This window comes from Cryptomeria japonica, chromosome 3 (genome assembly GCF_030272615.1).
Source record: "Cryptomeria japonica chromosome 3, Sugi_1.0, whole genome shotgun sequence".
NCBI lineage: Eukaryota > Viridiplantae > Streptophyta > Pinopsida > Cupressales > Cupressaceae > Cryptomeria > Cryptomeria japonica.
Genome location: NC_081407.1, coordinates 482,521,286 through 482,549,257, shown reverse-complemented (window position 1 = coordinate 482,549,257; position 27,972 = coordinate 482,521,286). Strand labels below are relative to the sequence as shown.

General features: G+C 33.2%; 1 protein-coding gene across 11 annotated transcripts in view; it reads left to right on the top strand.

Moving 5' to 3' along the window:
• The window catches only part of LOC131045206 (sterol 3-beta-glucosyltransferase UGT80A2), a 177,426-nt gene extending 154,361 nt beyond the window's left edge, over positions 1 to 23,065 (top strand). For 9 of the 11 annotated variants that reach the window (XM_057978785.2, XM_057978799.2, XM_057978771.2 and 6 more), the window contains 10 exons: positions 1,182 to 1,355; positions 10,445 to 10,508; positions 10,865 to 10,922; positions 11,114 to 11,291; positions 11,556 to 11,686; positions 13,294 to 13,396; positions 13,567 to 13,643; positions 21,633 to 21,680; positions 21,858 to 22,007; positions 22,391 to 23,065. In XM_057978785.2, coding sequence (XP_057834768.2) covers positions 1,182 to 1,355; positions 10,445 to 10,508; positions 10,865 to 10,922; positions 11,114 to 11,291; positions 11,556 to 11,686; positions 13,294 to 13,396; positions 13,567 to 13,643; positions 21,633 to 21,680; positions 21,858 to 22,007; positions 22,391 to 22,573 — 1,166 coding nt within the window. In that variant the 3' untranslated portion in view covers positions 22,574 to 23,065. The remainder of the gene's footprint in view (positions 1 to 1,181; positions 1,356 to 10,444; positions 10,509 to 10,864; positions 10,923 to 11,113; positions 11,292 to 11,555; positions 11,687 to 13,293; positions 13,397 to 13,566; positions 13,644 to 21,632; positions 21,681 to 21,857; positions 22,008 to 22,390) is intronic. The other 2 variants (XM_057978816.2, XM_057978810.2) reach the window with 2 other exon arrangements.
• The last annotated feature ends 4,907 nt before the right edge of the window (positions 23,066 to 27,972 follow it).

Here is a 27,972-nt window from a genome sequence, read left to right as displayed (position 1 = left end):
TCAAAGCAGTAAATTTTTATGTCTCTTACATGACCAACCAAGCTCCAAGCATGATCAAAGAGGCTGTACAACCTACAATAAAGTTTGCTGCTTACAAAACCCTGCTCAACAGTGACTTTCACTTGTAAACATGAAACTCTAAGAGAAAAACATGAGTTCTAATCTTTGCACTGTGTTCCAACATAAGTATTATAGTTTCCCACATATTCCTTTGGCCTTCAAATGTGAAATCCAATGTAGTGAAGTTGGAAGGAAGCAACAAAATCCTTCACATTCTAACCCTTCTCTTGCCTGTGATGAAATTGGCAGTTTTGCCGAGGGGTGATTGCAGGTTCACTCCGATCTAAGTGTATTTGTTGTGGTCTCTAATGAGTTTGCCATAGTATTTGATGAGTTTTCTGCCTGTGGAAAGTGGGAAATTCACCAAAACTGAGTAAACACGTGTCAATTATCTTCCCCAGGATGCTCCAGATCATCCAACTTCAATTATGAATTTGATCTGCATAAAAGATCCTTAAGCGCTGAAACTGACATAACATGATCTCCTTTGTGAAGGTATTCTTGAAACTGCCTCTTGAATGAAAGTGGATAAACAACTGACCTTTCATTTGTGAGTAGAATCGCTTTTCAGATCAGAAATGATATCTCGAGTAACAAATTTTGTCATCAGAGTTCCTGGTGGTAAAAATTGAGCTCCATTTATTATTGATTTACTTTAGTTTTTCATTTTTGTACTATGAAATAGGCATGAAATATTGCACAAAGTACATTTGATTTTGACGATGTCATTGTATCCATCCTTTGAAATTGGCAGTTGTGAAGAAGTACTTTGTGCACATCTTTCATTTGTCTGGATTGATTCCTCATTATACATTTAATTCTTTCATTTATGGATGTTTGTTTTACCTATGATTGAGTGACTGCTTTAGTCTCAAATCATGACCCTTTGCTTAGAGACTCATTTTTTAACTTTACATTGGCTCTTGTACATGTTAGATAGGAAAGCCTGATAATTTTCTTGACATGTTTACTGTGATATAGATTCATAGAATAACTGGAAGTCTTAGTGATATTGATAGTAAATTGTCATTTTATTTCTATCGTAAGTTAAACCTTATATTTTGAAGTAGAGAAGGATCCCTTTTTCATTGATTGAATAGAAACTGTAACCATTGATGCAGATATGGTTAAAAATAAAGGATTTTTGCCATCCGGACCCTCAGAGATAGCTATACAGAGGAAGCAATTGAAGTCTATAATAAACTCCTTGTTACCAGCATGTACAGAGCCTTACCCCATGGGTTCAGGTGTCAAATTTCGTGCTGAAGCAATTCTTGCAAATCCTCCAGCCTATGGTTTGGTTCCATACCATTTTTGTCTTACAAATATTGTTTTCTTTTAGCTATTTGTCAATACTTTGAGCTATAAATTTTCTATTTTGCAATGGTTTTGTGTTATTGTCCTTATTTGAAGGAAACTAGGTGCCAGATTCACATTAGTTTTATTTTAAGGTATGATCTATAACAGTTAAATATCTGAATCCATTATTCTATCAAAGTTTGCAGAAAAGCAACACAATACTGTGCATCTGGATTATTAAGCTTTGTTAGAGAACAGATTCTACAAGTACATACAAACTGGCTTTTCTTGTAATCTAGTCACTTTTATTTCTTTCATGTCCTTTCACTATACTGTTAGCTGATGCATGCTATTGTTATTTGCTTGATCTTTTCTGAATTTATATTTCTGGCCTTAGGCTAAGGATTTCTTTCCATAAGTTAAATCTGTCCTTGGTCATGATGTGCAACCATTTTTCATTTGTAAATTGTTATTAATGCACTTTTTTTCTGTAGCTGAATAACAAAATGTTGGTTTTAATAATTTTAGTTCAAGTTCCAATCTTATTCTCACCTGTGGGGCCTATGGGCCATCTCTTTATTACGACGGTATTAGTCTATCTTTAAGAGTGTGTCGCATGATTTGCATCTTTTATGTGCTAGAGTCTGTAATTGCATTATATTTATGTTGGCTAACAACATTAGAGTTTAGGACTAGCTGATGTATAGTGTTATAAGACCTACAATTTCTATGTAGGCTGGTTCTATGTAGTAAATAATGGGAGCTTTATGTGTGGGTTAACAGTTTTTCATTTGAACGTGATGTGCCACGTTTCTTGTTTCACAGTTGTACAAATCTCTATATAAGTTTCAAGTGATGTTGGGTGTTGAGTATTTATTCTGTCATAAGATGTTTAATTGCCCCCACTCTATCCTAAGGGCGGTGCTTGTATCCCTTCTGCAAAGGCAGGTGATAAGATTGATTTGATCAAAGGAGGATCATTGGGTTACTTCATCCTCCCTGGGGGGATTAGCCATGGGAAGGGGGGACAGATGGCATGTTATGTATAAACTGGCATACCGGGTTCAATGATTTAAATTAATGATGAATATTAGGAATATAGGCGTATAGTTTTTTTCTTTTGTGAACCAATTAAAAGTAGAGCTCCATCATTTGTGTATATTGTATCAGTGGTGTCTTCTATGACTCATTTAGAATGATCTTGAAACATCATTTTCTGGTTAAAAGAATTCATCAAACGGAAAATCTGGTAGAAAGAGAACACTTATTTGTAATTTGTATAGCATACTTGAGTATTTTAGTCTAACCATAATCAAATTGCATTATTCAATCATTTAAAATAAAAGACACATTTGTATCAGCACTATCTTGGATCCATTTTTGTACTAGAAAATGCTGAGAGTTGCTTTGTATAACAGTTAAGGGATGTACTTGAATATAAATAGTCTCATTGTAAAATCTACTATTTAATATACATAGACTTAATGTAGGTAATGTGTAAAATTGGAACATTTTTCATTCTAAATCTAAAGTTTTTTTGAATGGGGAATTGTGTACAATAACGGGAATCTAGATGGCATTAGAACCATTAATGTATTCGAAATGGGGATTTGTGAGAATCACTTCCCTCCAAATTCGAGGAACAAGGATAAATAACAATGACCGACAAAGATGAGAGAACATCTTGACTATGGAAGTTACAAAAAATCTCAAGAACCTGTTTAACAAAACACTAAACAAATTGAACAATAGGAAGATCTGTTGGATTCCTTCAATGCTGGTATTGAAGATCTTAGAAACAAAGTGGGTGATATCAAAAGGATCATGCATTGTCAGGTGTTGGTTAATAGATTTTGTTCCCTTAAAAAATGTAACAATATGACTCCACACCCATACAAGAGAACAAACTATCAAACAACAGTTGGATAAGTTGCAACTACCTCTGCAACTTTCCATTGAATTTTAGAGGTACAACTCCCTCTTATGATATGATTTTAGGGTTTTCAGGGTATGCTTTTAACCAGAATGCAGGAAAGGCAAAATTACTATTCTAAAACTTAAGAAAGAATTACACAAATGACAAAGCATTCGCCCAGTTGAATACTAACTTAGTTCATGTTGCATAATATCATTCAAAGATAAACATTAACCACAATGAATAGTAGAGGAAGAACAAATATTTAGTACTTCGAAATATAGAAATTGAACAAGAAGCATTCACATAAGAGAAATGCAATTTATCTAAAGTAGCACAAAGTCTAATCTATTAGATGAACTGTTCAGCTCAACCAAACATAAATCACATCATATTTGTCTTTTAGAAAACAACATTAAGTCTTTCTTTCCAAAACTCTTCCCCCCCTTTTCCTCCTATCTCCTATCTATTTATACCCTAAATCCCCTTTCCGTTTTCAAGAAACGGTTCCTTTCAAAGTAATGGTCTCGAAAATGACCATTTTAAACATGATTCTAGATAAAAACAAAAATTACCAGGAAGTTTGATCATTAGCGCACTATAAACAATTATTAACTTTATACTTCTTCCTCAGGCACTGGATTTTGACTAGCGTTTTGATTATCGATCATCTCTGCTTTTGTTTCCTCTTCTATAAGTTCTTGTGCAAGGTCGGTCGGGTCAAATAAGATGTCATCCTACATGTGTTCCACATCAGGCTGAATCGTAGGTCCCTTTCCTTTAAGCACCATGTTTGGAAAACTAATTATCAGGACCTCGTCTTGCAACAATTTTTTCTTCCAGACACTGTTCGTGGTTTCTGGCTTGTTCTGCAATCTTCTCCAATAGAATGATAACCCTTCTATATCTGGCGAAGTTGGTTTGTTGTTTCCATGCAAGAGACCGCAATTCTAGGATAATATTCCCTTGCTCGGTTGCCAGCCAATTTAGGTCTGGATTATCAAATGGAAGCTGATCATCATGAGGAAGAACCATCTGGAAAAAGAAAACTCATTATGGCATGTGTTATTTTGACCAACTCTTAAGGGTGGTGTATTAAATTTTGCCTGCGAAAGGGGATAACATCAAATATGCAACTCGTGCTGCCACCCTTACGTGCTTTTAGCCGTTCAATCAGTCATTAATGATGGTACTAGCAAATCTCCCTTTGATCTGTTTCTTGGAAATTGTGCATGGCTGCAAGCTTACCTGGAAACCGACATAAAGAAAGCTTGGGAAATTTTGATACTCCGATATCGGTCCGTGAGGGAGCATTGGGTATCGGGGATGAATAAGAAATGGAAACTGCGAAGTCTATTGGTTATTGCCCGACAAACATCGACTTCTCTTTGAGATCGCGATATTGGGTGAAAGTAGAACTTGGGAACTTTAAACATAGTTTCAATATGCCAAGGTTTGCCTGATAAGGTCTTAACCGATAAGAGGGAACCGATAAGGGTGACCAAAGAAGGCGGATATTTTTGAAAAATAATCGAGATTAACATTAGGAAAACTGTAAAATATGCAATAACAAATGGAAAAACATATACTCTACCCTCAACCAATATCAAAAGAGTGAAGAAAGTAGAAAATGCTTTTGGTGACCTTGTCAAGATTACTAATGGCCTTAATGTACAAAGCAATGTTTGGTATGGTGAAAAGACAGTCAAGGATAAAGAAACAAAAAAAGAAACGGGGCATTGTGGAAGATCAACAAGAACTTGGCAAGAAATAGAAAAAGACCACAAAGAGCTCTAGAAACTGCTTAATGGAAGGAGTTGATGGATTCTATTAAAATAATATTGTAATATTTAGCTTATAATGGTCATCTAAGTAGTTAGTAACTTTCTATTCTATATGTTAGTTGTTCAATTTTAGTAACTTCCATTTATGTCTTCAGTTCTTGATGGTTTCCGTTATGGAAAGATCCTTTGTAATTACTTATATAATGAGTATTCCTCTCCTTTGATTATAACATTCAATTATCATTTTATGGTATCAAAGCAGTCTGTTTGGTGAATTTTTAATAAAATTTGTGGTTTCATTACTTGGAATTTATTTCCAAAAGTTTTTGAAATGATTTTTTATGAAAAAATGCGGTTTTTTTTATCGTACACATTCTTATGAAGATTTTTTTGAAGGTTTTTTTTTTAAGATTGCGACTTTGTTTGTGGTTATTTTTGAGGATCTTGACTGGTTAGTTTTCTAAAGGGTTTTTTGTGCACAAACTCGTGGGTGTTTTAGATTGTGCTAGTTTTCGTTTCCTTTTCGCAGAAGATTTTTGTTGCAACTTGAGGAATGTCTAGTTTGAAGAATCCCATATTTGTTTAAAATCATGCAAGTTCAATTTTTTTTTTGGGCCACCTTGTTTTATTCTGGCCGCATTGTTTTCTTGCCTGCGCGAAGGGGTTTCTTTCTGGGCACTGTCGCATGACAAGTCTGATATATTTTTGCAACACTTGAGGTTTTTTGTTTGGATTATTTTCCGTCCTAGCAATGTTTGAGAAGTTTTTGTAGACACCTAGTTCTGGTCAGGCCATTAATTTTCATTATGCGTCCTAGGACAATAATAAATTAATTATTTGCCACTTGTTCTAATATTTCCTCTCAATAATTAAATAAATTTAATTTTTTTGATTAACTAATTCTTAAATATGAATAGTAAATTAATAAATTTAATTTACTCATTTATCATATTTATATTCTCATATGCAGATAATTAACAAATTTTATTTATTAATTATCCCATATTTATCTTTTCAACCTGCCAATTTGGAAAAATATCAAAATAATCAATTTATTTATTTATTAAATCCCCATATTATCTTCCTTGATTTGATTCCATCTTCCTCGATTTGATTCCGGATTTCTTCCTCTTTTTCTCTGTCTCCTAATGGAAACTCTGCTATGTGTTTGATCCTAGTCGTTGATTCTTCCTGTCTCCAGATTAATCTCGCCCGTTGATTCAAAATCCTCTTTTCTATAAATTGAGCTCTCATTGCTCATTTTCAACAACTAGGATTCGAGTATCCTTATGCTGTCAATTTCATCTCATTTTGCAATCTTTCTTTCAATACACTTGCATCTTGTAGGTGAGATCTACAAACATCCATTTGAAGGAGAAAGAATGCCAATGGAGGAGCTATGAAGGAGATTCCAACGCTTTGGTTTGCGTTTCTTTAGAATCTAGTCTTCATTTCCTTTATTGAGTGTATTAGGATTTCTTTCATTGCATTTTAGCTTTCATGGTTGGCTAATCTATTGTTTTGATGCTCTTTTACTAATTTCCTAACTACAATTTCTATCGCCATTTTTTCCTTGTGATTTTGCATGACTTTTTAAAAAATTGTGGGTTTTCTACGATGGGCCGAGGGCTTCAATCTTTTTTGACGATTCCTTACAATGAGCGCCTAGGGTTTTGGCACGTTTTCTAATTGTTTTTGGTGTGGTATTTTTTATGCTTGGATGCACCTAGGGTTTTTTGCAAAAAACGAAGGGTTCTCTACTTGCAAGCTTTGCATGATTTTTTTCCAAAAAGATCGTCGAGGTTTTTTTGCAGAAACAAAGGGTTCTTTGCTAGCAGGCTTTGCATATTTTTTTCCAAAAAGATCGTCGAGGGTTTTTTGCATGGTTTTTCCCAAAAATCATGGCAGGTTTTTTCATGATCTTTTCCTAAAAATCGTGGTCTTCTTTTGTTGTTTTTTGACCATTTTTTGTAACTCATGGGGTTTTACTGCTTTTCCACAAAACAAAGGTTTTTGCCAAATTTTTCACAAAATTGTGTGATTTCAGTATAGCATTGAGGGTTTGATGATTTTTCCATAAAATCTTGGTGCTATCTTACAACAGTTTTTTTAATGAAATTTGGACAATTGTAGGTTTCAGTTTTTTGGTCGATTTTTTATCAATAAAAATCAAAGTTTTTTTGAGAAGTTGATCTCGATTTCCATTGTTTTGGATAACGGGAGGGATGGCTTCATTACGCAACATCATGTTGGAAGGCACTTAGATGTTTAACGACAACAACTACAATACTTGGAAGCAAAGGATGCTCACTATTTTTAAGTCTCGATGTCTTGATTAGATTGTTCTGAGTAACACTAGTCCCACAACTATGGATAAAGACCAGGACAAGTTTGATGAGTGTAATCAAGAAGTGGTTATGCTACTTAAGTTATCTAGCACCGATGAGATGTTTCCAAAAGTGTCGTTAGGCAAGACTACTAAGAGATCTCGAGTCACCTAAAGGATTTGCACGAGACGCTAGATAAAGGCAAAGCTTTCATTCTTAAGAATATGTTGTTCTCGATCATGATGGACAACAAGATGTCTTTGTAGGATCATCTTATGAAGATCAAAGACATTTGTGATCAACTAGAGGCCATTGGTCGCAAGATGGAAGAAGAGGATATGGTGGTTATAATGTTGAAAACCTTATCATTATCCTATGAGCACTTCATTGAAACACTCAACATTATATCCACTAATGTTGACTTAAAGTTTGATGAGCTATGCAATAAGATCTTACAGCAAGCCAAGTGGAAACAACAGTTTGGTAGCGTTGGTGACATGACCAGTATAGAATAGGCATTTACTGCCAAGGATAAAGCAAAAGGCAAGTCCACTCAACAGGAAGGACAAAGCGAACCTGATGATTCTTCAAAGAATCTAAAATCTATCACATCATTATTGTGGTAAACTTTGTCATGTACAAAAGTTCTACAGAAAACGGTTGGTTGATCAGAAGTTCAACTAGGGAGGGTCTCAACAGTAGGCTCATGTCACAGAGCGATCTGAAGAGGAGCCAGCCTTCTATGCCTTTGTGCCTAAATGACCTGCAAGTTATGTCAAGTCTTCTATAGGGTAGTTAGTACTTAGTAGAATGACCATTAAGGGAGTTATTTTGTATGTTAGTTAGTCAGGTTTGGTAACTTTCGTTTATGTCATTAGTTCTCGATCGTTTCTGTTATGGAAAGATTCTTTTGTAATTACTTATATAAGGAGTATTCCTCTCCTTGCTTTATAACATTCATTTATCATTTCAGATTCCCTAATTAAAGATTGGAACTATACGTTTTAGGATTTTTTGTCTGTTTTTGTGTGCTCTATAGTGTTGTTCCTTTACGATTAGTAGGTTTGAGGCTGGCCAAGTGGTCAGTTTTGTTGTTGTTTTTATAGTTTTCTTTGTTTCGTTGTGCTATACTTTTTATAAATGGGATCAAGGTCCTTCCCTGCTTAACCTATGAAAAACAGAACTTTCTAAATTGTGAGGAGAACCTTCGGAATTTGCTAAACAAGGGTTTTCATATTTGAGTGTTCAAATTTGAAATTTGAATTCACTAATGACAAGAATGGATATCTCAATTTGGGTGCTTTCCTTTCCTATGTAGATGTCTCCACTTTGGGTCCTTTACTATTTCACTTTTTCCTTAGTAAAATTTTAAAACATGCTTTTAAATAAAGAAAAACATAGGCACCGTAATGTCTCATGTGGACATCCTCCAATTAACGCTTAAATTTCTCCTTTGAAAGATGACCCAAATTACAATGCTATTGTGAATTTTACATCCCTTATTTTGTCTCTTAACCTATGAGAAATAGAAATAGGCTACAGGTCTTCAATTAATTCCATCATTCCGAGGAAGGGAACATGGCATTCTTCTACCTGACAACACTTCTGTGTCATTTTAAAAAGTTGCACATGCTCCATGGTCTCTTTCAGCATGGAGATCTTGCAAAATGATATGCTTACTTTCTAAGTGTTTTGAGTAGGTTATCCAATAGTCAACCAATCTTTTCAATTAGGATGAAGTGATTCTAGATAGAATTTGCAAGCGGTTAATTCTATCTTTCTTTGACATGCTCTTGTATCAAGAGTTTCACCAGATACTTGAAATATCAGATAGATTGGCCTTTGCTTAGTTTCTATGTGTTAACTTGATTTTCTATCAACTGGCATATTTACTTGTTTGCATCCATCTTTGCATTGACATCAATTGTAATAATCAACTTCCATTCTACGTCAAACCTGACTTCACTTTGTAAAGGCAATGATGGTAGAAATATTAATTGTAAAGTCTATACTACCAATATATGACTTGCAGTCTTGCAATTTAAAAAATAATCGGAATCACATATCATGTCAGTGAATAATATACAAAGAATATCGAGAACAGCACTTTTATTGCAAAAGTAGTGTTTAGTACAATGCTTGCTAGTATAGGGATAACTTCTGATAGAAGCAGTGCCAACAAAAATGTCATTTGTATTTGTAGGACCAATAGCTGTCAGTTAGACAACTATTGCTCTAATTGTTCATAGCTACCATTTGGAGTACACTAACTAAACTGACAATTAATCAACATATAAGAAAGTCAGCTACAAATTATTTAGTTTATTAAATGTTAAGAATCATACTTGACAAACTTCACATTGTTCCATGAGAATATTTTACCCCCAATCAAGCATGGGTTACCTTTGGATACTCCATCAAAGTTCAATTTTAGTATTTTACTCTTCCCAAGGTTGGAGACAGCCAGCTGGCATAACTTGTTTTTGGAACATTATTAGTGTCTCCTTTAGTAGGGATATTCCAATGTTTTAAGGGTTGCAAACTTTTACAATTTTAAATTTTTTTTTCAAAAATTTAATTGGAACTGTAGATGTTAAATTCCAAAAAACTCTGTCTAATTGCAAGTTTATTTTTGAAAAATCAAATTATAATGTTACATGCTAATAAAATTGGCCTTTTATATTGAAAATGAACTGGGAAGTACTTTTTTGGGTTTTCTCATCCATTGCACCACTGGGGTTGGTAAGCATGTACTGATGCAGGGCATGTACATGTTGCAGAGGCACTTAAAGTTCTCCTTTACTAGGGATATTCTTCAATGTTTTAAGGGTTGCAAACTTTTGCAATTTTAAAATTTTGTTTCAAAATTTTAATTGGAACCGTAGATGTTAAATTCCAAAAAACTTTCTGTCTAATTGCAAGTTTATTTTTGAAAAATCAAATTATAATGTTACATGCTAATAAAATTGGCCTTTTATATTGAAAATTAACTGGGAAGTACTTTTTTGGGTTTTCTCATCCATTGCACCACTGAGTTTGGTAAGCATATACTGATGCAGGGCATGTACATGTTGCAGAGGCACTTAAAGTTCCAATACATATATTTTTCACAATGCCATGGACGTGAGTAACCTTAAATCTTCTTACACTCTATGTAACCATTCTCATAGGTACTAAATAATAGATTTTTGCACAGGCAGCAGTTCCTTCTTTAAGATGTTTCAGAAAAGTTGTTATCCGAATTTCTATCAGATACTTCTATTGTAAAATCTCGTAGATCTGGGAAAGACTATCTTGTTCATTCCTGTTAAACAATTCATATGTCACTTCCTTCTCTTAGAACATTTTATATGTTCTTTTATTGGCATTCACTTAGATATAGCATATACAACTATTTGGTTTCTGCCATTTAGAATGAAAGTTGTTGATTTTCCTATAATTTATTTATCAGAATTTGATTTATATTCTCTCATGGATAGGCCAACAAGTAAATTTCCACATCCACTTTCACGTGTGAAGCAAACGGCAGGCTATCGAGTGAGTTAAGAATATTGATTAAAGAAATCATGTTTACATATCTAACTTAAATAATCTAAAATGGGGCTCCAGTTTCTTCAGATCATTACTTTGTAACTCAATTATTGAAAGCCTATTGGTTTACTGATTGCATGATAAATTGATAATGCCTACAATCTTCTTAGTTAATAATTTTGTATTGTATTTTGCAGTTATCTTATCAAGTAGTGGATTCATTAATTTGGTTAGGAATTCGAAGTTTAATCAACGATTTTCGGAAAAAGAAATTAAAGCTTCGTCCAGTGACATATCTAAGTGGTACACAAGGGTCTATTACAGACCTTCCTACTGGGTACATATGGAGTCCACATCTTGTACCCAAACCAGAAGGTACATTATGTTTTCCACATAGGATTGAAACTAAAATGTGGTGCAAGAGTTGATTTTCAATATTATTTGAAAGTGGCTTATCAGACTGTGATAGTTGTTGCAGTGCTCAAGTTGCTTTTGGTAATATGCTTTGAATTTTTACTGTTGATTTGATATTTCATACATTTTGAGAAAGTTGACCATTTGCAAGTAATGCCTGCATCTATTGCATGCATTAGGTTTCTTCCTTTGTTTGATAAACATTTAGCATTGTTTTATTTGCAGATTGGGGGCCTAAAGTTGATGTTGTAGGTTTCTGTTTTCTCAATCTTGCTTCGGATTACACACCTCCAGAGTCACTTGTGAAATGGCTTGCAGCTGGCCAAAAGCCTATTTATATAGGATTTGGAAGCCTTGTAAGTTCAACAAAATGTTAGTTATAGTTCTTTTTAACCCAACGATGCATTCATTCTTGATCAAAACATGAAATTGCAAGAGGACAAGAGTGTGCACTAAGATAGCTAAAGAAAACTACAAATTCTAAATTTCTGAGCAACTATATATTGAAAGAAAATTACAAAATTTAAATTTCTTACCAACAATTTATAGTTTTCCTATTTTGGATCAAAGGTTTCTGCAGGAATATCTTCAGCTAGAATTTGTGGATAATTGCATAGTTGTTTTTCTCTGATGTTTCGAGTGAACTACCACAGTCAGCTCAAGTAAACAATATAAGGAAAGGAATCATAGAACAAAGAGTATTAATATACCATTGCAAGGTTATTAAAACTAATAGTTATCATTTCTCTGAAGATGAGTGAGGTAGCTCACCCAAAACATTGAACTTAAGTAGCTATACTGTTAAAACAAACTACTTTATTTTGCAGGATGTCTAGAATGTATTTTATGCGGGCCCCCTTTTGTTTTGTATACAAATTATCTGATTTCTCTGTTATGAATGATGTATTTGTGCAAGATTCCACCCTCGATACATCTAGTTTGGTTGATTCTTCAGTCCCTGGTTCATAGCTCTTATTGCATGCACTTGGCATTGTGATTGTTCATGTATAATGCACTTTGGAATCTCCATTGGTGATTACTGTCATGTTAATTATGAATGTTGTTGATAATTCTAGTAAATGAGATTGTGAAGTTGAGAAGACTCGTATTACTTGCTGTCAAATTGTTAAATCCTGAAGCTACTACCAAGAAAAATTGCAAAAGCAATAATTTGGTCAAATGCTTCAAAGGCAGTTAAGAGATCTATGGGTTACTTAAGACCAAAAGGATGTCCCTCATAGACCTTCCTTCTGATTGATAATAATCTTAAATGTCTTTCTTCTCTCAATATTTGCAATTAAGATCTAAAATTTGATTGAAGATAGATTTTTTCTGAGAGTGACTTAAAACCAAGTTTCTCATCACAATTGACTTGTGACTTTTCTATTGAGGATTCACCTAACTGAACTGTAAATTACTAAAGATCAAAATTGAAGAAATGAATAGATTACTTAACTAGAAGTACAAGCAACTCAATCACATTCATTACCTAGTTAAGACAAGAAGAATTCCATATAGGTCACTTCACAATGAATGCATTATATGGATCTAATAGGAAACAAACAAGGGCAATTGAGGCATACAAATATGCGTCTAAATAAAAGCCATTAAACTATTTAGACAAAGGTAATTCAAATATCTGGATCCTCTATGTTAATGAAATCTGTATTACAAAATTCCTGATAACATTAAAGTATCAAATTCTCAAATTAGGAGACCTGCAAGACTGTATCAAGATAAGCACCCTACACTAGTGACTTCTATAATATCACACTCGACTATGATTTTCATGGCTTTTCTTCCTTCTGCAGCTTGTATTATTCTTTTCTAATCAGTTTTGTCTGTCATCTCTAAAACGAGAAATCATGCTCATGTCTAATTGATATAGAAAAGTTTATCCTTTGTAGATATCTTAGTTATTTAAAATTTTTAACTGAATTGAGTTTTTTTATTAATATTGAAGCCTGTTCAAGATCCAGAAGGTATGACACAAATAATTATTAAAGCATTAAAGGAGACAAAACAAAGAGGAATCATTAATAAAGGTTGGGGAGGTCTTGGAAACTGTAAGTTACAAATTTGTGGTATTTTTGTTTATATCTTTTTTGTCCATAACAAAATTAATCCAGTCAGACAATAAGAATGTGAGCTTAAAGTTAAGAATTTTAGTTGGGATGCATTGTTATCATGTTTTTGTTACATCTAACATGTTTTTATTCTCATTTTCTTTGGTTAGTGACAGAACCACATGAGTTTGTTTACACACTTGATAACTGCCCTCATGACTGGTTGTTTCCAAGATGTGCGGCAGTGGTAAGATTTCTTGGTTCACCATCGCCAAAAGTCAAATGAGCTAGATTTAGTTATTACTATTTTTTTCTTGTTTTATTTTATCACTTCACCTTCCAAAGAAAAATTGTAATCCAATTACTAAGTGAATGTGCATAGAGTTCGGTGTAATCTATAAGCATATAGGTATTAGTTCTTAAATCTTGAGACGCAAGATACATCAAAACAAGAAAAGGACATTATGATTAGGTTTTACAGACCATATATTGAAATGCAACTTATCACATCTTTAGTCTCTAGGAGGAATGTTAGTGAATTTTCCTATACTATGTATTTTAGGAGTATGATTAAATTTGCATCATCTTTCTATGGCTGTAAAGAAAGCCATTTTTTTTCTGTCAGATAGACCAATCATTTATTCCATTTGATTTGGATCATGAAGTGTTTTGCATGTGAAAGATGCATTCAGATACAGAAATTATTGATACATACTAGCGTATTGTATCAAACCAATATTTAAAGATTCATTCAAAGTCAAACGAGTTGCCTCCTCAGGAGCCAATTTTTCTATACCACTTCTGAGACAAGCAAATTTCCAGCAATTTCTGTTCCTACCTCACAGAAATATTTCCCTGTTTTGGTAATGTTTAGGAGAGACCATTATTTCTATATTGACATTGCCAACATTAAAAAATGGATCTACAGTAGGAAATGGAAATGGCTAAAAACCAACTTGAAAAGAGAAAACAATGAAAGAAGCGTTAATCTTCGTTTTACATTTGAAAATAAATAAACATTCATGTTTAACTTCAAATATAATTCATTTCATTGTATTAAACTCCATGCATGTGTACTGCCAATTTATATGACTATTTTCCAAATTTACTAGGGTACTGCTTATTTGCCCATCCTACTTTCAATTTGGAACCATCTCCAAGCTCTTGGTTTCTATTGGTTTAACATATGTTCCATTCAATCCCTTTTGGGAGGACTAAAAAATGCAGGAATATAAGAAAGGTAAGCCTAAAACTTCCCCTAAAATTCTAGAATAAAAGGGACAACTAAGTGACATTGTTACAAATATAAACATGTAAAATATTACAAATTGGATAGCAAAATTATAAATACAAAATAAATTTAACTGTAGACTGACCTGATGTACATGAGTAATCCTCTTGTTAATGGTCAAATTTCCCAAGGAAAAACTTCAAATGGCTTCTGTCATTCCTACACATGACTATGCACAATGTGCTGTTTTGGTGCCTTCCAAAAAATCCTCCGCCTCCCCTTCTTCACAGATGGCTCTGAAAAGGAAAGTGATTTCAGTAACTGGGTGAAGGGCAATCTAGTGACTTCAAATTGCAAGTATTTTCTTGGGTTGTATTCTTTGAATTTTTTGATTGGAAGTCAATTTCATTCTTAAATCATCTAGTCAAAGTTTGGCCAAAGGCAACTTATCTACATACTCACATGTGCTTTATGTCCAATATTGCAAGTAAGATTTTCAGATATATGATTCCCAAGAACTATATCACCTACAATGATACAGTAGCTCCGATAGTGTGCTTTGATATCATTTTGGTGGTTCTCTTTGTTGCAATCTCCTTCACATGTGCGGTTCATCATATGGATGTTAATAGTGTTTTTCTTCATGAGAATTTGCAAGAAGAGATGTCTATGGAACAACCGCCTAGTTTTCAAAAGGAATTTGATCCTATGCTAGATTTTTAGCTTCATAGATCACTTCAATGTTTAAGAAAATCACTCATGCATGAAATGAAAGGATGCTCTATGTAATGTCCTCTTTTGGGATCACCTTATACTTTGCCCTAAATTCACAAATCTAGAATGAAATAAGGGCAGAACACAGTTAGAGATATAGTCTTCATTTAAAAATATGATGAGACAAGTCTATTTTTCCGAAACCTGCAATAAGATTGGACAGCAATGTAGATATAACTCATGAAATACATCCAATTCTAGGGTTAGGATATGTATATATAAATCTACGCAACCAATATCAGTAATTGCATGGAGACTCAACCATAACGAGGGTTGGATTGGAAGACATGATGAGGTGCCCCAAGTATCCTCTACCCTAGGCCCAACAGCAAGACCTTATCCTTTGTGGCCTCATGTGGTCCTTAACCATTATCACGAGGTGGCGTACCTAGTGAGGGCTTTACACTGTTCCCCTCCATCACATCAACCTCTCATTTCTTATGACTGATTCATTTCAACAATTGATCCATGTGGAGATAGTAGGAAAGCTACAATAGGGTGCCTTTGTCCCTCAACCCTAGGCCCAAGGTTAGGACCTTATCCTCCTTGGCCTCATGTGGTCCTTAACCATCATCATGAGGTGGCCCCGTGGTCCTTAACCAATGGTCCTTGTCCATCTTTACAAGGCGTTATGCCTAGTGAGGAATCTCTCACCGTTCCCCCTATCGTGTCCCTTCCTTCTATCACAATTGCAAACAATGATAAAACATACAAATTATACATCACGATCCTCAAGCATTATTCTCATTATAAATATACATAAAATATGTTATATTTTATTATGTCATTTCAGTATTGCATTACATTGATAATATCATACTATACTAGTAATATTATATCAGATTTCATTATCCGTATTAACTTCAGATTTTATTAGAATATATTAATCAGATTATACTAACATTATGTTATATTGTTACCTCATATTAACAGTATTAATTTGCACTCACAGCATGATACTATATATATATTATTAGCAGTCTCAATATCTCGTATCTATACCAGTAGATAATTCCCCACAATATAATTACTGCTGCCCTCTTTCTTTCATTATTTCATCCTTTTTGTTCTATTAGTAATGTTAGCTTCATATATTATCTTATTTTCTATCAGTAATAAGTTAACTTTATTAAATCTGATTACCTTTATAATCTTATGTCAGATATGAACTTTAAAAATGATTGTTAATGATGAGTATTAGTCTCTTATAATATACATTAATCTTTATATTAGGCAATGCATATTTCTTATTATCATTAATGAATGCTTTGTTTTAAACGATAAACAATATTTAGTAATTCCCTTACGTGTTATCATAAACTTCCACTTATCTGTGCTGTGTGATGACCGACGATAACCATCAGACTTTCTTTTACTTTCTTCCTATTACCGTATTCTCCTTTCCTTATCTCCCTCCCAAAAGTTCCCCTCCATCATGGTCTGCTGGGCGTTCTTATACACGTAGATGTTGATGTGAAAGGTTGTGTGGAGGGATGTGTCTCCCTGGGTGTTCTTAATTTGAGTTTGTGTAATGGTACACAGCCTTAATAAGTATATGATGGATCGTTGCCTTTGTCTTATAAATAATATATTATTTAATAATCATTAGATACTTAGTCATTATTTAATGAATGGTTATTCATTACTTAATAATATATTGCTAATAAAAATTAATGGATGATTAATCAATATTAAATAAATATATTGATATTTAATTATAAATTTTTAATTTTTTTTAATTTTTTATTCTTTCGTATTTTAATTTTATTATTATTATTTATTATTAAATTATATTTCTAAGTGGGGACATTACACTCTAGTTCTTTATTTTAGGAGGCTCTATGCAATGTGAAGGAGATTACAATCTTTGCCATTGGGATTGTGATAACCTCCCCTAATATTTTTTTTGTAATTTTGCAACTGAAAATAAACTGCAATGCAATTTCCTTATCACTTTCTGATCGCCTAGTTCCCAATATGGGCAAGGTGAGAGCATAAGGTGTTTAGGACCACACCAACTTTCTAAAATTCAGCAACTTTAAAGAAAGACAGTAGGTAGCTGTATCGGCCAAATGTTCACTTCTTCAATGGAGTGCCATGCAATAACTGAAAGGAAACACTTCAATACTTATTCAACGGAGTGTGCAATCAGAATATACTGGACACTCCTTGCTTTTTCAACGGAGTGCAATTACATAGTACAGGCACTGCTCGCTTATTTAGTGGAGTTTGATATAACTTGGTTCTGCTGATAACCTGCCGAATCAGAACTGCACACTAAGAGCACATTATAAACTATTGAAGATGATACCTAGAAGCACATAACACAAATTAGAACTAGAACACCACTCCAAATTATATGGCTAGCAAGCAAAACAAATCAAAATGACAAGGAACACCTCCAAAATGCTTGACAACACTAAATAATGGGTGGGCACTATTGAAGATGATAGGACCCTGTTAATTACTGGAATTTGATTAAGACTGAAAAATTAAACGAACCTCCAAAAACTAGAATTTGCATTATAACTCTTAAAGATCTGAAACCCATCACAAACATCTTGAAACTATATACGTAAAATATAACTTTTTGATTAAAGATAAAATACATACATAAAATATAACTTAATTATAAGTGACAATGTCATTACTTAAATGTTTATTTCACCCCTCACTTTGCGTACATGTATGGCCAGCAATGAAGGTGGTACGGCCTTCAAAACAACAACTTCATCCCAGTCAAGAATGATGAAACCTCATTCATTTCATGAGAAATCAGTAGCTTCAATCGGTACGGGCTCCATAGAGTAGTATGGCTAGCACAGGGAGAATGGTACAGCGAGCTCCAACACTTCTAGCAACCTCCAACCCAAAAACTCACACAGCGTCAAAGATTCACAAACCAAAAAACTCCTCAAAAGACATCAAATAGCCCCATTACTAAAGCAAACAAAATTGAAACTCCACTTGTAAGCACACTAGTGATTCTTGGATGAAATCACTCTAACCAACTGGGGTTTTTCATCCCCGAAACCAATATTTTTGTGAGGGTTTTTGTCCTCAAGAAAATTGAAGATGTACATAGGCTCTCTCTAAAGAAAAGCAATATCATAACATGTTTAACCTTAACAGTGAACTCCCAATCTCCCTTTGTAACATTTTGGAGGAAAAATAATAATTTCCCTTTTTCCTCAACGAACTCCTTTTTTTAAATTAAATAATAATCCTTTTCAGAGGGCAAATTCCCTCAAGTTCCTATGTGTCCCCCCTCTAGGCACAAATTAAAATATTTCTAAATAGATAATTGTACCTTAGTGGCCTTGTTGATTTTCCTCCTTAGGACAACTTAAGTTATAATTATTTAACAATTTAATAAATCACCCAAGTTGCAGAAAGCATCAAAATGTGACAAATATGAAAATTTGACCATACCAGTCTATCACTGAGGACTTAGGACGATGAAATGAAGCAACTTGATGACTACCTAAAATTTGCATGCTTCTCAAAGAAGTTTGAAGAGCTCCCAAAAGACCAAAATTTCATCCTAAAAGCATCATGAGGCTTACCAAGACCATCTGAACTCACTACCATGAACAAAACCACTGCTTGACCCATGCTGTGCTCTCTAAGAAATCAGATTTCTCCCTTGCTAACCAATTTGTTTATGATAAAACTCGGAAAATAGGCTAAATGTGCTTAAACTGATTAAGGGGACATTACAAGGATAATCATATTTTGATCATTGTTGTCTATGTTTATGAAATGATTATTATTGTGTATATGACATCCATCATCTAGAACATGAAGGCTAAGCCTCATGGCTCCTTCGAGATGTCTATTATGGGACTACATTATTCCATATGGATTCAGATCACCAAGACTCTTTCATTATTTTACTTTCCCAACCTTAGTACAATTTGTATTTTCTGTAGCGATTGCTATGCAGGATGTAATACTGCTCTCACTCTACCTGTAGGGACACAATTGTAGGCAAACGCTACTCTTGAATCTTGTGCATGCCACACTCTATGGTTGTTGGTGTGAAGTCTCATATATATCACACATACTCAACAACCTAACATATCCTTTGTTGTCAATTTTATTCCTTCATTTATATATATCCCTTGGATATGTCATCCTAGGCATCAAGCATATCCTTTGATATGTCAAAGGATGTTTGCATCTTAGGATTCATTAAGCATGAAGCAGTCCCCCTACATTGGTTGGTAATTGTTATGTTTATTATGTAGGTGATTTAGATAGTTGGTTGAGTACTTTTGGTTACATGTTTACATGTGGTTCAAGATTTATCAGCTGCAAGACTAAGAGGCAAATACTCTCTCTCTCTCTCTCTCTCTAGCTGATGCTAAATATTATAGTGCAAAGGAAGCTACTTGCCAACTTATGTAGCTTCATACCCTTATTCCTCTATTGGTTTTCCTTCAAGAGGAGGACCTTCTCTTTTCTTTAAATGCTTGAAATGCCATTTAAATGATTTGCAATCTAGTTCATCAATGAACTAAGAATATTGAGATCATATTTATTTTGGCAAGCAGATGTTTTATGAAGGTAAAGTTGATTTAAAGAATGTGTCCTTAAAGACTCAGATGGCAGACATTTTTACCAAGACACTTCCCAAGAACACCTTCATCTTCATAACTCTTTCAAGGGGATACAATCCATAATAGTCTTAGTGGTCCAGCTCCCTAGCTAAGCTTAATGGCGGGATGTTGAAGTTTGTAGTCTGTTTTTGTTTATTTTTGAGATTTAAAAAAAAAAATTGAGCCTGGCTTAATCTGGGAATCGGGACTTGCTGAGTCTGCTCCGAGTCTGCAAGTTCACAAGACTCTCTGAGTCCCGCCGGGACTCGTCCGAGTCCGGGCCCCTGTGACTTGCCAAGTCCAGGTGAGTTTGGGTGAGTCTTGGATCTCTGGATAGTTTGCAGTGCAAGGGCTTGCATCTTGGGTAGTAGGGCCCACAGGATGAATCAATGCAGAGATGAGGCCAAAGAAGGCAATTGCATGCAAGAATTAGAGAAAGATACAGATGATTGGCATTTTCTAAATTTTTGTGGGCTGAAATAGACAAAAGATTCTTTGTCATTAATATGGTGGATGAGTTCCTGATTAAGGGTATTCAAGCGACTGAATTCACTATATGCCTTGTCTATATGAAATGTCATTTGAAACACCACTAATATAGTTGTCAATGGACTTTGACCTTCCAATATTGGACTTTGAACGGTTCTTGTAGCAAGTATGGTTGCCACATGGCATATCTGGAATCTCGTTGCTTTCATAAAAACTTCTAGATATCACATCCTCTATGTTTTACTAAACTCACATCCTTAAACCTTCGTGCTATTACTTTTCTTTTATCTTTATATGTTATAGGTGCAGGAGTTGGTCTACAACTTAGTTGGAAAATCTTCAGATGTGGTAGATTCAAGCCTTGGTCTAATTTTTGTATAGAGATAAGCACTAAATAGTTTTCCTTAAACTTATATATAAGGAAAAACATCCATGAACAAACTTCATACTATTTAGTTGTGAACATCTAATGTCACTAGTATGAAACTAAATAATACTAAAATGGGGCACTTTAATGCCATATTTATTTGCATCTTAAATACAGAAAATTGTAAAAGATATTAAAAGAATAAAACCAGCATAATTCAAGGTAACCATATTCTCTATAGTGTACATCAAGACTATGTATGCATTTTCAGTTCAGACATAATGCTGCAGATGCACTTTGATTTTCATCCCATTAGAAAGGTGTCCTCAAAAGATGGCTTTTAAGTGGCTTGCTTATGATAAATAAGGATACTTTAAGATAGGGCATACCCAAGCTCAGTTGTGTAAAACATTTAAATCCCACGAGTTGCCATACAATTAGTATCTCATCGTAGCTTCTTTTATGTGTGTACAAATTAAGTTCACTTATCCACCAAATTATGGGAAATCATGTGCTTGGGTGAAAATTTTATCCAATTTCCATTACTCATTCTCATAGGTAGGATGGACTTCTGGTTGTCAATCACCCCGAGTAATTGTTGTTAATCAATAGTTAGACTTGGTTTCGACAAATCGAATTTAATCTTTAATAATTTAACTTTCCAGACATGCATTTAAGATGTTGTCAACATGCTCATGCACACGTATCTATGTTTGTTTAAAAACTTGTTAATCTATTTATGGGTTAAGGACAATGTTCATGATGGCTTAACAGGTACATCACGGTGGAGCTGGAACAACTGCTGCTGGACTCAAAGCTGCGGTAATGGTATTTTAGTGCATCTATGTTTCAAGTTCTTTTAATAAAATAGATATTAAGTCATTTTATTTTATAGAAACTATATTGTTTGTTGGATTGGAACTGGTGCAGCATACACCAATGACTTAATTTTACTAGCAGAAACATATTCTAAATTTAGCTCCTGTCAACTTTGTTTAGTGTCCTACCACTATTGTACCCTTTTTTGGAGATCAGCCATTTTGGGGGGAGAGAGTATGTGCTAGAGGCCTCGGCCCTCAACCTATTCCTGTGGATCAGTTTTCATTAGCCAGGCTTGTTGCTGCAATTAATTTCATGCTTGATGATAAGGTATATTTTCAATCCATAATAATATCTCCAAGGCTAAGGTAGTTAATTATCGATATCAGTGGTAATACTGTGGCAGCTGATGCCTATCTTTATATTTTCCATGTATTATCTTAGGTTCCAATTATCATTAGCAAAGTTGCATTATGCATTTTTCCAATCAGGCTATGTTTAAAGAAATTAATTAAGACTATTTTTCTGTACTCTCTTACCCAAGCATTTCTTGGGAAGCTAATTTCTTGCATCCTCAATAATCATGTTTCAAGTATAAGGCAGTTCTTTAACTCAAATGTAACATCGTTAGTCTTTTATCTCTTTAGATTATGCTAGTCATCATGACTATTAAAATGTAGTTATTGCTGATTGGTAGTGATTTGTTTGAGCAGGTGAAGGATAATGCAATTGAAATATCCAAGGCAATGGAGAATGAAGATGGAGTTTCAGGGGCAGTAAAGGCCTTTCATAAGCATTTACCCCGAAAATTTCCACAACAATCAGCACCGACCAGGGAATCACATTTTTTTGGTGCATTCTTTAGTGGTATTGGAAAGATATTCAGTTGTAGCTAATCTTTTTCTTATTTTCTTTGAGGTAAAGATCTCAATCCAATTCGTCTGTATATTAAATTAGAGATGATCGTCTTTTTGAGAGAGTTATTACAATCAATTCTCGCTTTGGTATAGCTTGATGAATATGTTGAGCTCGTTGTTTCATATTTCATGGCTTGGTTTATTATGACCAAGCCCTTGGTTTTGGGTAATCAGGTCTTTTTTTTGTTTTCTTTTAATTTCTACTAAGAACAAACATTAGTTCGTGGGTGCTAGAAACACTTTGTTTCTCAATACCAAATCTACCCCTTCCGTATTTGTCTGAGATGCTAATCTATAATCATGACTATTATTGTACTTAGTTCTGATCGGCAGTGATTTGGTAGAGTACGTGAAGGAGAATGCAGTTGCAATTCATAAGCATTTACGTAGAAAACTGCAACAATCAACAGCAAGTCATATTCTTTTGGTTACTGATTTAAAGGTATTGGAAATATATTCAGTTGTAGCTAATCTTTCCCTTCCATGCTTTGAGGGTAAAGATCTCAGTCCAACCTGTATAAATATTAAAAAATTGAGATAATTTTCTTTGGGAGGGTTCCTACAATCAAATTCTTACTTTGATATAGCCTAACGAATATGTAACCAATTCAATTTTTGTTTTCAATCAATTGCTATTTAATAACAAGCAATACTTTGTCGGTACAAGAAGCAATATGTTTCTCAATACAAATTTTCCGGCCCCACTCGTCCCCCATCCAAAAGACATTCATTTGTCGTATAAGCCACACCAACATGCTTACCAACAAACACACGTACAAAAATAATATGGCTCTAAAAATACCATTCAAGAAACATAGCCTATGAATAAAATAAATTGATATAATGGATGCACTTTCAATAATGAAAAATTGTGCATCATGGATGTATTTTAAATGATATCAAGTTGACTGTTATATTGAATGGGAAATGCAACAATTTACTTCAATATCTGTTGATAAATTAAGCGTGAACAATACTTTTTACCTTCTAATCATCCTTACGTCCAATGTGTGAATAAATATGAGCTATTGTTGAGGCAATTTTTCAATCAATTAATTGAAATTTTTTTAGCTTCAAAAGTGGAAATGGTTTGCCTAATTGTATCATCTATACAAAGTGTAATGGTGTTAAATATTGTATCATGTCCATTCAAAGTGTAAATGATGTTAAAAATCCTAATAACCTATGTGAGCCATTTCGTGATAACATTTCGGGGGTGAACTTAGAAGAGCAACAATGCATCTCCATGTTATATATGTTACTTTATACTACAGGATCACAATCAAATAAACAAAAATGATTGGTAATCTTCATAATTTGATAAGGAGAAAAAAATTAAAAATCTTAAAAAATAAATTATTTTATCAATAATCCATGGATTCTATTGGACGATGTAGTAGAATTAAAGAACAATTTACTCTATCAATAAACCATGGATTTTAGTAAACAATGTAATAGAATTGAAGAATATTCTGTTTAAAGATATAATTTGTATTCTTGAAAGAGAGAAATAACAAGCTCAAATCTTATAGGGGTTAGGGTATGTATGCCTTGCATTGGAAGTATAGGTAGATGTCTCATGTGTACTAAGAGTGTGAGGAGTCCCATATAAGCTATCTATAGACTCAAAAATATATCACCTAATATTGTTAACTATAAAATAAAATTTATTACTAATTTTAGTGATAAAAATATCAATAAAATAAATTGAATTACATTAATTATGTGATGATTTCTAATTTGTGATATTATTTATAAATTACATTATGTGAAAATTCCTAATAGGTGATAATGACAAGTTCTAATTTTGCAATCATTGTTTCGTTTGTCATGATGGTATTATGATAACGTTTATGGGGAGTTAACTTGTTTAAGCTAGTAAAAAAGAAAAATATTTAAAAATGCTCTTATAATATTGTAATAATAAAAAAAAATATCGTAATATTAGGAGGTCCTATATTCAAGAAGGGATGATGTTGAAAGGTCTTTGACACACAACTTACAAGTATAATATTTTTTTGAAATGGTATGAGACCCTCCAAAGCTTGGATATTCATTTAAGGAATGATGTGTATTTTAACTTTCTCAAAGAGAGTTACATGTCGATACCCGCAAGTTGATCGGTTCCTTGATTTATTAAACTAAAAGAAACATGTATACACAAATACATAAATATATAACTACCCTTTAAAAAAAAAAGTCATACATTCATGTACATGCCCCTATTTCAAAGTTGTTTATTCATCTAGTTAATAGTTAAAATTAAAGAAGATATTCACGTTTTCATTTAATTTAATGATTCTAGTTTCACTAATTTTATCTGAAGTATTTAATTAAGATTCATTCTTCTTGTCAAATCAATTGATCAAGTTATATAAAGGTATATGTCAATTGAGAGGGCTCATAATCTAACCACAACTTAATTTTCTCTAGATTTTAGATCTATAAAAAAATAATTTAAAAAAATTTCGAGATAAAAGACTATTGGAGTAAATATATTTTATTTGGTAATATGTGGTTTGATTCATGATTAGAAAATAAAAGTTACATTTCAAACAAATTGAATAAATAAATCAAAAGAGAAGGGCAAGAAGAAAATGAAATATATCTATTAATGGTTTTCACGTGCTAACAACTAAATCATTTCCAATATAAAAGCCATAGATATAATGATTATTTGGTCACAACTTTATAAAACAAATAATGTGAGAGTTAAAGGAAAGAACTCTAAATTTTTTTGATAATAACAACCATAATTGTAAGTTGTAATATTGTTTTAATGAAACCCAATAATGTAAACATATGAGGGTAATTATTGTTAAGCTACAACTCACATGGTCCAACTAGGACTTGAATCTAGGACCTTCCATTTGTTGTTTAGTGCTCTAGCAATTGAGCTATTTGCCCCTTTATGGGTAGTAAATCATTGATTTGGGTGTAGCTTATTTCCAACACCCTCCTTAAGCCACATTGGAAGTGTTTAAGGCTCCTAGCATGACTCTAATAACAAACGTTGAGTTATAGCGCATATGTACTAGCTAGGACTTGACTTTTAGACCTTCCATTTCTTACCATCTCTATCAAGTCTTCAAGGAATTTTTCTTGATTATTTTCCACTTGAATTTGGTTATCACCAAACATAGAGAAATTATGAACTCTTGATGGGCTATGAAGTGTAGCCTTTGTTACAAATGCACTCATTTTATCTTGTTGCTTTTCATACTCGTGATTTGTAATGTCCTCTCTAAATTTAATAATTCAGTATCTTGGCAAAGAAGCATGTTGCCTCTTGATGTGCATATTGGTTGCTTTCAACCAATCTACTTAAGTAACTTTTAGCCTTCTCATTATGAATTCCATAAATTGATTCTATTATTGAAGTGTCAAGTAAATGGCTCATAATATTTAGCTAATACTCCAATTCTTCTTAAGAAACAAAAGATTTCTAGTCAACATTTAAAAATAAAAATTATCCTGTGCTCCAAATATTAATGTCAAAAGAGTATACTTAGAAAATAAAGGCCTATTAAGTTTAAAATCCCTATACCACCTTATTGGAAAATAACCTCTTTGAAAAAGTTGTTGATATAGCATCATTAAACAAGACACATGCAAGCCCTAAACTGCATTTTCAATTTGTAGTCCATACTCGCCCAAATTTAATATTCTTGGTTTCATAGCATGAGGACATATAATCGTTGTATGTACCTCAAAAGATCCAATAAACTAATTGTATTCAAGAGTGATTATCTTTTGCTCTAATAATTAGGTGAAGTTTAGAGACACAATCCTTTTTTTATCAATAATTATTGTCAAATGGATCACTCTTATTTTATTGTTCTTTAGTTTTAGTTTGAAATACATAAATATATCCTTTTCAGATAAAATGGTTATTTATTAAACTTTTTCATTGTATTTGCCAAATTTCTACATCCTTCTATCTTATTATTACTATCCTTATTCTTCATTTGCAATACCTAATTCTATAAACTTATTGTTTGAGCTATCATCTATGAGAACCTTCATATATTCAATGACTTCATTTGTCTGAATTCTCATTGTTTGTTCAAGAATTCCATACCTTTCATGGCTTTCTTCTTTTTCTTCTACTCATTCTTTGACCATCATGTTGTTATGAAAGGTCTCCAATGAGCAATGCCTACTCCATTCTTTAGTATCATTGTTCTATCTATCAATGGAAGCCTATTCCGTAGACTACCTTGATGAATGTGTCCTCTAATCCTCCTAAGAATTGCTCTTTGCCAAATATTTTGACATTCCCATTATGTTGTCCCTTTCTTTCTCCTAGTCAGTATTGTGATAAGCATTGATGTAGAGCCTATAATAAACCTACACATGTGCTTGGTGTATAAGAACTCATCCCCCATGATTTATTGTATTGTATGAAGAAGATACTAAAGTTGGTCTTAAGAATAGATTTTAATATTCTCTGTAAGTGCCCCAATGAAAGCCATTTGTATATGTCTGCATATTAAAATAGACCGATGTATCCATCTTTCAAAATTTGAAAGGCAAAGTTAATAGTAATGATGAATAGTTTGGCTAGTATTTCGAAAAGTGCTTGTTGCCATTATCAATATTCCTTCCCTATGCCTTGAATCACAATATTTTTTTAGCAAGGATCCTAATTTAGCATAGATGGGATCTTACAACCTTATTATGGCAAGCCAACCTTCCATGTTTTTAATTATTTTTTCTTAAATTTATTATTGTGTTTGAATGGATGCATCCATCATTTCACATTTTAAACCTTCTTTTAGGCTTGTCATCGATCAAATTGTTATTCTATTACACTCTTCCTTAATTTCTATTGCCTAATTTGCTGAGGTTTTTGGTTCTATATTTATCTTCTTATATATATGATTTATGTAGAAACCTTTTAACTTATTTAATATAGGCCAAACTTGTAAGAGGGCATTGGTTATTTTTCAATTTTGTAACTTTTTAATTTTTAAATACATTTACAATTTTCAACGAGTCTCCAATCTCAACTTTATGACAATTTTAAAAATTTTAAAATTGAAGCCCTAGACTAGGAGCTTGAGCTTATACTTCATTGTTAGTTCCTTATTTAAATTTCTTCAACGATGTTGTTATCCTAGCCTACTCATGTCTTATTAAACAAATAACTTGTGATGCTCTTGAATTACCGTTGATGTTCCATCAAAGTTCAATTTGAAAAATCTAGGTTTTAGGACGTTCTCTTTAGAGTCTTTTCTTAAACTTATAAAGTTACTCAATCCCATCCATAGGAGGAGATGTGATATTTTATATTTTATAAATTATTTATAAAATGATGAAAGAGGGTTTTGAAAACTATGTTCAGATGGGTATAGCAATGAAGTTTGGAAACAAAA